Below are 12093 nucleotides of genomic sequence, written 5' to 3'. Positions count from 1 at the left end.
AACCCATGGTTAATTATTAAAAGCATGAATTGCACCACAGACATCCATCCAACCGCAGCCCACACCCTCTGGTTTCAGGGAAGTGAAGATCTTGATCTTCCCTCCCTCTTCCTTCTCCCTCTTCCAAGCTCCATAGTGCTCACACCACCAGACTGTGGGCAAGGCATCAGCACATCTGCAGGGTGTCAGCCATTAGCCATGATCTTCAAGGGGTTGTGCCAAGCATGATTTCGCCTTTTCAGAATGAATGGGCCACTTGCCCCTAGAACTTTTATACAATGGATCCCTCCTCTGCAGGCAACCTCAGCAAAGAAAGGGCATTTACATCCCTTTTAATGGCATGCAAGAGCTTCTCCTAAAACAGAGCCACCCCCGTAGGAGTCTTGGACCAAAAGAGTCTTGCACAAGCACAATTGCTGCAACAGGGGGGATGTTGAGGGGCACTATTTTTCTGTAACTCTGGGGAGGAATCATGAGGACTTCCTAGGAGGGAATATGTATATGAGGGTGGGCAAAGGATCCCTGGGTCTGGTCCACTGTGACTAACGATGCTTTTGCAATGGCAGACCCTGGCCAAGCAGTCCAGGGACACCAGGCTCCTGCCCCCGTGTTGGCTTGTCGGCTGGGAAATAGCTCCTCTCATGAGAGGGCCAGTCCACTGGACAGCACTAGAGGCTCCAAGACCTTCAGTCCTCTGGCGGACTACGCTCTCATGAGCTAGACCATCCAAATAAAGGGGCCACCACTTGTGTGGTGGACTGGCAAAGGGCCTGCTTGAACTGCTACTTTGTGGCAGTTGCCAAGACAGGAAGAGGTGTTCCCAGGGTACCCATCCCTGTGGCTTGCTTGTGTGGAGCAACTAGACTGGGCAGCATCTGCTGACTGGCCCACATGCATGTCTGCATGGCCTTAACCTCTTGTGAGAGAGCTGTCTTCTGCAGAAGGGGCATCATCAAACCATTAAAAAACCAGCTATAAATAATGCAATAATAATAAAACAAATCAATGCGAGTGAACTGGCTAAGACTGGCTCACATACAGACGAATGACACACCAACTGGAGAGTGTTTCCATTGCACAAGGGGTGGGGGTTGCTTTTGACAGTCCTCCTTTCCTCCTGCAGACATCCTGAAAATATACAGTATCCTTAATGGTTCGGTGACCCTTAGGAACATCGTTTTGGGAGGCACAAGTGGCTGCGGAGGGAGAGCGGATCACTGAAAACTGCCCCTCTCCCTTGCACCACCTGCTTCCATTGGTGTGATGTTTGTTTGTATACTGGCCATTATTCCCTGATTTAATATACTATACTGCTCTTCCTGGCAAAGCAGTTTACAACAGCTCAAAGCAGTGACTGACAACAGTAAAAATAGCATCTAAAAACACAACTACAAATAATATGAAATAGTATAAAATAAGCAACAACATTACAGCTAGCAGGTGGTGGTTTAATGCACTAAAGAAATTGTCCAAAATAATCTCTCAACATTCTAGAAAAAAATCAGTGTTGTCCATTAAAAAAAAATAAAAATAAAGATCTTGCTCATTATGTTTTCCTTCACTTTCTGGTCTCACTCGCCATGCTGCTTCTCCGGACAGATGTGCTGTGGATGGTTTTAGGATTGACCCGATGCCCACAGTGTCTCAGGAACTCCTCAATGGCCTCAGCAGCAGTCTTGGCCACAGTGGGTTCGTGGTCTGCTTGGAGCTCTCGGAGAGTCATATAAATATTTTCAATTTCTTTGGTGGACAAATCTTGCTTCATGTAATGTGCGTTGCACCCGATCAGTATGGCCGCTGCCTCTCGGTGGGAAGTGAACCTGCTCTTCAGAGAGTCTACCATCTGGGCTGCCATTTCTGGTAACTTCTCTCTGTTCTTCTGCATAATGTACTTGCAGATGGTTCTATAAACATAGAAGGGGGCAAAATTGGGATCAAGCTCTCCAAGATCTTTGGGCATGTCTCCCCAGTTCATATAGTGGATACAGGTGGCAAATGCATCCTTAGAGACTACCCTGGTCCAAGGGTCCGTCAGTTGAACTAAGAGGGGAACAAAGGCTTTGGAAACGTCTTCCTTCAGGCTCTGTTTGGGGCCATCTTTCATTCCCTTCAACATCATCCCAAACAGACCAATGGAAGAAGCCCGCATTTCACTGTCATGGTCATTAAAGTACCTCAGGAGATGAGGGATGAGGGTCAACCCCATGGGTGCATAATCCTTTGTGTCCAAGTGCCGGAACATATTGTGGAGGGTCTTAATGGACTCTTTGGCAACGTTCCTGTCAGAATCTAAGGCACAGGTCAGCAGGGGAGAGAGGAAGGGCTCCAGAGCCTTCTCCTTGAAGGAATGCTGCAGAAAGTACCCCAGCCCTCGGATACTGAGGATCTGCATGAGCGGGCAGGGCTGCCCCATCCATTCTCGGAGGACATCCAGGATGTCTTGCTTGACATACAATGGGCCAATCTCTCTGTGGAAAAGAAGCTCGGTGAAGCAGGCCATCCCAATCGTCCTCTCCTTAATGTGTGGACGGTGCAGGTATGTATAGGCCAATTTGAAAGTCACGTTGAGGTGCATTTTGTTATATTCAAACAAAACCCTCATAAGCTGAAAAAGGCCTTCAAAGAAATTCTCTGGGGTGGCCAGCATGTCCCAACAGCCTTGCGTCCCCAGAATGTTGTACTCCTTTCCATAGCTTGCACATGTAATCAGGTTTTTCAGAGCCTGGATGGCAGAGCCCAGTGGGGTGTCAGGGAACTCAGCATTACTTGAGCTGTTGGATCCTCTCCTTCCTGTTCCGATGACCATATAGATCTGCGTAACCAGGGCAATGAGCAAGTGGGCAAATGTGCCCTGGATCTCATCCACAGGCTCAGGTGAGGAGAGGATCAAACACAAAGCGTTGGTAGCTGCGATAGGCACAAGAGATGTGCTGTGACGCCTCTGGTCGATGTCTGAAAGAGACTCTTTATCCTTCAGCCTCTTGAGCAGTGGTCTTATTAGCCTCATGCGCAAATGTGGCTCGCAGGCCAGGGCCTTCCACATCTCTGCTATGCTCTTATTGCATTCCAGGGAGCATTCAAGAAGGCTGTCTAAAACACCATTCAGGCGTTTCAAAGCTAAGTTGCACAGAGCTTTCAGGGTCTCCTCTTTGGTGACAGGGTCAGTAATAGCAGGAAGATTTTGGTAAAGGTCCTTGATCATTGTGGGCAGGTCCTGCACGTCCACCCCACATTCCTCCAGGAAGGAGCTCAGCAGCACACCTGCCCCCCGAGAGATGGCCACCTCTTCGTGCCTGAGATGGACTATGGCTTTGAGTGCAAGCTCTGAGATCTGGCTGGGAGCTAGGTGCTCTCCAAAAGCTTTTGCGATCTTTGTGGGATTCTTGAAGAATACGGAGGGGCCAGAAACCAAAAAATCTTCTCGGAACCATTTCACAATGTTCCCTTTCTTATTCTTTGGTTTCTTCTCCATATCCCTCTCCTGCTGGCCCATAATGATACGGTGGAGATAGTATAGAGCCTCTGCAGCCTGCATACCAATGTCCTTCACACTGTCAGCAATGCGAAGGGACAGCATTGCCACCAGATGTCCAAGCAAGGAGAACTCCTGGGTGAAAGCAAAATCCGAGCGTTCAGAGGCAAACTTCAGTATGTAGTTGGTGCTACTAACTGCCCTTCCCCGCTCGTATTTCTTGGGGGATTCAATCCAGCCATTTGTATGCAACAATATCTCCTTTAATGTTTCAGTATTAGGGCTCTCAGACAGCAAGCCAGTGAGCATGCTGTTGCAGGCATTGACGGTCTGTTGATAAAAGTCCTGTGTCTGGGTGGGGTGCGCCGGGCTGCCAGCTCTCAGCTTTGTCACCTCCAGAGAGGGCAGAGAGAAGACCTTCTCCACACTTTTGCACACTAGGCTAGATCTGATGTCTGAGTCCAATGGGGGCTTCCAGGCAGTCAGACAGGAGATGGTGATGATGGCCTGGTGCAGAACTTGAATGGAGCATGATCCCAGTGGCTCTTCATCAAGCACTTCTATAATGCCTGTGGCCAGTTCAGTTTTATGGGGGACACAGAAATCTTCCTTCCCGCAGTGCTGAAGTGCTTTGGTTATCATAACCACAGACCGCAAGAAGCATCGCTTCATTCCCTCATCTTTATCAATGCCTTGCATCTGAAAGAGGATCTCTGCTACAAAAAGTTCTGCTTGTGGAAACATGTCCTCTGCCTTTGCCCCAACAGCTGCGTAACCGTAGCACAGCATCAGAGTAGCACGCATCCATCTCTCAAAGCCAGGTTTTTGTAAAGATTTCCTTTTACGAACTGAGTGACCATAATCCCCAAGTATGGCCAGTATCTCAGGCAAATGGCAAGAAGCCACCAGGCCAACTGCTTCAGAGATTGCCTCTCTATCCTCGTCCTGTCCTGCTAATTTCAGGAGTATATGCAAGTGTTTACAAACCAAATCTTTGTTTCTTGACTCCCGCAGTTTCACCCCATAGTAGTAATAAAGGGCAGTCTTATCTTGGCTAGGTGTTTTGGGGCTCTTTTGGGGTCCTGCCGTTTTCTGGCTTGCAGCAGAGATGCCTGCTGCTGTCAGTCTCCTTGTAGCTTGTCTGGGGTCTGTAGCAGGAGTCCGCTGGAGAGACTGCTGGAGGTGAGCCAGGATGGTGTCTAGGACTTCACTCTCATCCATCGTCTCCACTGCTTCTCTGGCAGGTTTCCCTTTCAGTAGCTTCTTGCTGTTCAAAAGATAGCTGAAATTCTCATCAGAGCATTCTAGCAAGGAAGATGCTCCTCCCTCTGACGGTTTCCTTTTTGGCATTAGCCTGGCGCTTGTCTTTGGCTTAGCGGCAGGCAGCTTTGGCAAGAACTGTTCCTTGGATGTCTTGCCTTGGACTCGACATGGGTCCCTCCCGTCTGTCGTATTAGCCCCTAGACCAGACTCGGAGGGTTGAGGCTGCACCAGTTTGGGGAGGGCTACTGGCTGGGACCTCTCCGTGAGCTCAGCAGATGCCGGCACAAGAGGTTTGAGCAAGATCGGCAAGATCTGGGATGTTCCCTGGTTGGCTGGTTCTTGGAAACTTGATGGCTGAAAGCCTGTGGTTCGGACAGCCTCCCGACTCTCTCGCCGACCTCGACTAGTCTGAGGAGCAGGCCCCTTACTCTCCACAGCCTTGCTCTTTAGGAGCTCCTTTATGAAAGGATTCATCCTCAAAGGGACTAATCTTCCAAACTTTGATGCTTTTTAAAAATTTCCACACTCAGGAGAAGCCCTTGTGCACCACTGCTCTCTCCTCCTTAGCTTTGTGAAAAGCCTCCAGGCCACTGGAAACAAGGGCCTTGAGGTTAAACCCTTATTTATGACATCACTGGGAGTGAGATGACGTCAGCAAACAAGAAACCTCTTGCTCAGCTGCCTTAAGACAATGGGATGGGTGTGTGCAGGGGAGGCTTGCCAAAAGTAAACATGGCATTGTTGCAGTGCAGCCAGTAACTGCCTGGCCAATGCATGCTGGGGAGTGAAGGCAGAGACAGCTAGAATGGATCTCACTACCTCAGGCTGCAGGTGGGCAGGCCCAGTTTTCAAGCAATCCCACATTAAAAAAGCAAATAGAAAACTGGCATGTCAGTGAGAATGATTCTCTTCCAGACCTGGCCAGCCATTCTGATTTTCTGGTTTTTTTAAGTGAGAAATTTCCACATATGCCACAAAAAAGATGAAGAAAGGACTTCAATATAAATGGCAGGCAAACAATTGAATTAGATACAACATAAATATAAAATACTAAAGTTAATCCCCTGAACTAACATCAGTCTTTGCCAATTACCAATTTAAAACCAGATATATCACCAGCAATAGACATAAGTGAGTGATGCTATGTAGTTCCAAAAGAGTTCCCACCTCATATAAAAAAGGGTATCTTGATTATGACGGCTGTCAGGTTTTAAAGATGAGGAGACTTTATTCATTATCATAACGTCCCAAGTTTTTACAAACCGGCCTCTGATAGAGATGTGACCCCTTTTTCTCTATACAGATCCAATTCAGGGGTGTGCACGAACTGCGGTTCCAGCACTGGTTTGGCGCCAAACTAATTGGACAAGTTCTGAACTGTTTGGTGCTGTGGGAGGGGACCAGGGAGAGGGAGCTTTAAGAAAGCAGGAGCGGGAGCTTTAAGATAAGGACCTGCTCTCCACCACCCCATGCTACTTCCTGCTAGGGCGGTGCTCGGCCCACATACCCCTGTGCAGCGCCAGCATGCATATGGCGTCCGCATGTTAATAAACAAGTCATCTGAAAGGCTTTAATATGTCTTCCAGGTGGGAAAGAGCTTGGCCGAAAATTGTGGCTATTGGGGAAGGAGGTAGAGCAAGTTGATATCTCCATTTATCCCAGTCTTGTCAGCTGATGTGTACATAAAGATTGTCTATCCTTCAAGTCTTGCCAGAGGACATCTTCCACATTGTGTGGGAAACGGTTCTGATTCTCAAAGTTTGGCCCAGGCTTGTGAATTACGTGATGATAGAAGTTTAGGCTTTTGTGTCAGAAGAGCTGCCTCATAGTAGAGACGCAAGTGAGGTGTCGATTGCAGTCCACTTACTAAGAGGTTAGCTGTTGGTGAGTTACAAAGCAAACAATTTATTTTTCTGAATTTAGGTTCAAATTTTAATTTCCCCAGTAAATAGGAGATATCAAGGTTCTAATCTACCGAATGCATTCTCTGAATCCAGTGCTAAGATGGCTACCATTTTTGTTTTTGTTTTTCAGTTAGTTAATGATATCCAAAGTCTGGCAAGTATTGTCTATTGTGTTCCTATTTGGGACAAACCCTGACTGGTCTGAATTAATGCATTTGCCAATGAAATTGTTAAATATCTTGGATAAATTTGTGGTGAATGCTTTAGCATCTTGATTGAGTAGGGGTATGGTGCTATCAGAACTTAGACTGGTAGTGTCTCTGTCTGGTTTAGGAATCACCATCATGTTGGCTTCTTTTCAGGATTGAAGGATGTCACCCTTTTCCAGGACATTGTTATATAGCAGAGCTAATGGTTCAAGAAGAAGGATTTCCATTCCCCCCCGTCCCACTTTAAACATCTAGTGGAAAACCAATATGTCCCAGAGATTTGCCAAGTTTAAGAGAATTTATAACAAGATCTATTTCTTTTTTCTGAAATAGGAGCTTCCATCAGCTCTAAATGGTTTGGTTCAAGTGTGCACTGTAGGTGAGTATCAAGTCAGTAATTGTTTCTGATTGAGATTTCTCTGAGGAGTATAGGGTTTGATCATAATTGACAGATTCTAGCAGGATGTCTTCCAGGTTTGACAATCTTTTATGGGATTGAGATGTAAGTCTTTTGACACCCTGTGACTGAATATTATTGTTTCCTGGCTTTACTAAATATTTACTGGCACGTAAATCCTTTCCCTTAATAGTTCTGTTGTATGTATAATTCCCCCCCCCCCGGGGTTTATAGGTATTGGAGGGTTCTAGATCAGATCTAGCTTTCTGATGTTTATTATGTTTATTATAAAACATAATAACATCTATATTAACTCCATAGTAACCCATATGAATGCTCCTTCTATTCATCCACCCAAACTGGCTCATAAACATATATCAATTTTGCTGTTTGCCGATGACATGGTTCTCCTGTCACTGACTCCAGTTGGCCTAAGGTGGGCGCTTGCATCACTCAGCTCTTTTTGTTTATACATTTTTATTATACATGTTTATTATACATTTTCTTGTTTCTAGATAGTTTATGTTGGTGCTCTAAATTCCTAATATCTTTCAACATCTTTTGTCTTTCAGCGTTCCTGATTCTATTCACCTGTGCAGCTCGATTGATGAATTTACCTTTTAGTGTTGCCTTAAAAGCTTCCCATACAATTTTTATTTCTATGTTACATTTTAGATTAAAATCAAAATATTCATTTATCTTTTTTTCTAGCTCAGCTGTAACAAACTTGTTGTTTAATAAACAGGTGTTCAATCACCAAGAAAATGTCTTTTTCTTGTCCACCTGTGGTTGTAATAGACACAATGCCCAGTTATGGTTTGACCAAGACCTTTCACCTGTTAGAGTATCCTGCAAGTAATGTTGGAGGGTAACTGTTAAACATATATAATCTATTCTAGAGTACGTCTGATGTGCAGCAGAAAAATAAGTGTAATCTCTCTCTGATGGATGAGTCATCCTCCATGATTCAATTGGATTTTTTCAACTATAATGCAAATGGGGCTTTAGATATGTTTTGGATATGTTTTTGTCCACAAAATGTGTCTCATGTGGGATCTCAATAAGCATTAAAGTCCAACCATGATCCAGTCTTTTATCTTGTTTTCTTTTGTGCTTTTAAATACAGCTTTAAGAAATATATATTGCCCAGTATTATGTGCATAAATAGTAGAGAGAGGCAATTTGATTCCCACCGAATCAGGGGTGATTTGCATATTCCACTGCAAATTGAATTGCCGCTTAAATGAAGGGCTGATCTGAGGCTGAATCGAATCAGCCCTAGTTCAACGCAGATTGATTGAACTGATTTGCATTGCGGGTGCCATTTTGTCTCTGTGTTTTTCCCTTGCTGGTTGGCTCAAGCTCACCTTGCTTCTTGGTTAGCTTGCTCTCATTCAAATCAAGTGTTGACATGGGCAACAGCATCCCCATTGTCTGGGGAGAGGGAGCAGTGAGGGGGGGAGGCCAAAGGAGCCAGCAGCCCCAGTGCCACCACCAAAATGGACTCTGACCAAGAGCAGCATGGTGTGGGCCGACTTTGCATTCTGCCCTGCCGACCGACACCACGGTGTCTGCATCCACTGCAGGACACAGGCCAGCAGGGGTAAGGATCCCAAGCACTGTGGGATGGTGACAATGCTGCAGCACCTGTGATGGCATCACCCGGGGGTCCCTGATCCTGCTGGCAGTCATAGGCTTGGCATGTCCTCAACTAGTGGCAAGGCACCTGCTCCTGCTCCCAAGCAGGGGAGGTTGCCTGTGCAGTGGGTGAAGTTGGTGGGCAAGTAGTCTGGTCGCCCAAAGTCTCATCTCATCTCCCTGGCCACTGGGGAGATGATTGCTTTGGACGACCAGCCATTCCAGGTGGTGGAGAATGCTGGCTTCTGCTGGCTGCGCAGACTGCTTGGCCCCAACTACAAGATTCTCTCATCCCCCACCTTCAGCTGGTGGGTGGTGCCCTCCCTGAAACAAGCATGCAGGGAGTCCACGTATGGGTTGCTGCGCACAACAGCGCCTGCCACCAGTTTGCACTTCACTGCAGATCTGTGGACCAGCCACAAAAGGAGGCAACACTGCTTATGTGTCCCTCACAGCGCAGTGGTGGGGACAGGAGAGCGAGGGGACATCTGTGGCCAGCCCCTCCCATGCAGCAAAGCACAGGTTGGCTGTGCTGCATGTGGAGGTGCTGGACACCGACCACACAGCTGCTGAGCTCTCAGCAGCCATGAATCACCAAGTGGCAGAATGGCTGACCAGGCAGCCAAACCTTTGCCAAGGGTTCATGGTCACCGACAATGCAGCCAACATGACCTTGCACCTGCAGGAGCAAGACCTAGCCATCCACTTCCTGGAAGTGTGGCTTGGAAGTGTGCAACCTGTCCAACCAGGACTGGGCACTGCTTTCCAATCGCGTCTTGGCGCTTGAGGCATCCTTTGTTGCCACGGACAGCTTGTGTGCTGAGACAGAAACACTGAGCCAGGCTTTGCCCGCAGCACTTCTCTTCGAGAAGATGATGGGTGACTTCCAGACCACAATGAGTTCCAGACCACACTGAGAAAGCTATCATCTTGGCAGGTCGGCTGAGGACTGGAGTGCTGGCTTGGTTCAGGACACCCTTAGGTAAACCAGCAGTGCATGTTTTCTCCTGCCTATGTGACCACCTCTGGCCATCTGCCCAGCTGGAGGAGCCTCCAGGCTGCAGAGGTTAGGCAAGCTGAGGATCCAGGGTTGGGGCACAAGCAGGAGAAGGGTGCTGTAGCACCTACTGCTAGTGTGCAGTTCACCCCTAGCAGCCGTACTATGACTACCGCTTCCCAGTCCAGAAGCTTGGTGTCCCTGGCAGGGCCAAGTGAGCTGACGGTTCCACCTCCGCACTCCATGTGGTGGTTCATGGAGGGATTCCTTTGCGCCTTGCCAGCGGTAGGGGAAGAGCCCACCAGTGCTGAGCAGTGTGTGTGACAGTACCTGCAGGAGCCAGTGGCAGGCGAGTAGAGAGAGCCAATCCAGTTTAGGACAACACTCCCACCCAGTGCAACACCACTGGCAGCTTGCCACACCACAGCCAACCCCAATGTACACCCAAGGTAGGGGTGTACATTGAACCGGCTGGTTGGGTTCAGTTCGAGACTGAACTGGACCTGAACCAGACCAGGCCAGTTAGGTACAGCACTGCCTCTTCCGCTGGGTTTCCTCCGGTCCGGTGGAGGTTCATAAGGTATTTATTTGTTTGTTTGTTTGTTTGTTTGTTTACACTTACTCCCTCTGGGGAAGTTATCTGAGGCAGTGGGGGTTTGTGTGTGTGTGGATCTGCAGAGGTTTTCCCCTCCCCCTGCTGGCCTCTCTTATTTAAGAAATTGGCTATTTGGCCACTCTTTGGCCTCCTCCCACCTGCGCAGTGGCCATTTTTGAGGCCACTATGCCAGTACAATGGGCCTGTGCATGACCTGGGCCATACAGCTTCTGTTTGGAAGAAAAGAAATGCAAGTGATTATGTGTTAGGTTGCATTTGGTTTAATCTCTGATTCTCTCTGAATCAGTTGATAGAAATCTTTGGTCTTTTTCTGGTTCACAAAGATAATTTAATGACCTTCAGCCATTTAATTTTTAGTACATAAACTAAATTGTATTGTCAGTGAAGCTTGTGGCACAAATCTGTTTAAATGTCTTTTCCAAAGGTCAACCTGATGTCACTTTAATATTTCATTTGGCCGTATATGCTTTCTTTTTATTAAATAGCGGCTATTTAACCCCCTGTCCAGATCAAGATCATCGTGGGGCAAAGCGTTAAATAGCTTTCCCCTCTTGTTGCAGTCCAGGTCTAGGACAGGCTGCCTGAAGCTGCTATTTAGCCAAAAATGCCAATAAACATACATGATCAAATTTAAAATCGCTTCTAGTTTACCCGTGAGACATTGTTTTTTGTGCTGTGGGTTTATTGAGACATCTTTAGCAACAAGTTGTTCAAAGGTGGGTTACTAAATGTAATCAATAAGCAAACAAAATGCAAGGCATCATCCAGTCTTTGTTAATACATACTGTACTCTTAACTGCCTCTTGTTAATATCAATGAAGAATAAAAGCTCCTAGTTCGGCTGAATCACATCCACGTTTGGAATGAAATTAATGTTTTCCAAATTTCTCAGTATTCTTTACTGTTTGGGGGCATACCATGTAACATGCTCAATTCGGGTTTGTGGTAGTTGTTTTTTTACCAGCCCTATCTATACTGCCCTTCCAAAACTGACTCAGGGCAGTTAATATTAAAAGTGGCTCAGGGCAGCTTACATTCTCCCAACTACGTATCAGCTGCATATCCATGAGTGGAGTCCACACAGCTGGGAATTGTATGGAAATGGCTTGCATGAAAATGACCGTCATGTTGTTGGGGCAAATTGCATGAGTCCTTCAATGGAGTTGCCACCTGCTGGGAAAGGCATGCCAATTTGGGAGGTAACGTCAATGCCGCTGCCGCTGCTTGCATGATGTGGTACTCAGAAGTTCTCCCAGATGTGTGGGATCCCCTCAAAGCTTAGTGCAAGGTCGTCTGCAGAAATAATTCTAGCGAATGAGGGGAAACTCTGTTCAGGTCACTGACCTGTCTTTCTCAGCTGTCTTTAGAAGGTGTTAAAGAGAGCCACAGAGATCTGGAATGTGTCCCTGGGTACCCTTACACTTGTCTGTGGTGGATCCCATCTGTCTGAGAGAAATGGCTTGAATCTTTACCTCAGAATTGGCATTACTCTTCCAGCAGGTATTAGCTCCATTGAAGGAGTTGATACCTGCCAGATATCAGCAGTATCAACTGGCCCTGTCAACATGGCCTGGTCATTAAAATGCAACCTATTTAT

General features: G+C 46.9%; 1 protein-coding gene and 1 long non-coding RNA gene across 2 annotated transcripts; one reads left to right on the top strand and one right to left on the bottom strand.

The window, feature by feature from the left end:
• Positions 1–1558: 1558 nt before the first annotated feature.
• Positions 1559–5209, bottom strand: LOC128331919 (maestro heat-like repeat family member 5). The gene has a single exon (XM_053266000.1). It carries the CDS (start codon positions 5207–5209, stop codon positions 1559–1561), a length of 3651 nt encoding a protein of 1216 aa, XP_053121975.1.
• Positions 5210–6640: 1431 nt separating this feature from the next.
• On the top strand, positions 6641–8014 carry LOC128338120 (uncharacterized). The gene is made up of 2 exons (XR_008312525.1): positions 6641–7227; positions 7818–8014. It is a non-coding gene; the product is annotated as an uncharacterized LOC128338120 (long non-coding RNA).
• Positions 8015–12093: the final 4079 nt, after the last annotated feature.

Source organism: Hemicordylus capensis, chromosome 1 (assembly GCF_027244095.1).
Source record: "Hemicordylus capensis ecotype Gifberg chromosome 1, rHemCap1.1.pri, whole genome shotgun sequence".
NCBI classification, from domain to species: Eukaryota; Metazoa; Chordata; class Lepidosauria; order Squamata; family Cordylidae; genus Hemicordylus; species Hemicordylus capensis.
The sequence above is the reverse complement of the archived record's forward strand: the minus strand, read 5'-3'. Positions and strand labels throughout refer to the sequence as shown.

What these genes read in the sequence shown, in the direction of transcription:
- LOC128331919 (XM_053266000.1), bottom strand. Translation starts at nt 5,209, where the DNA reads ATGAATCCTTTCATAAAGGAGCTCCTAAAGAGCAAGGCTGTGGAGAGT.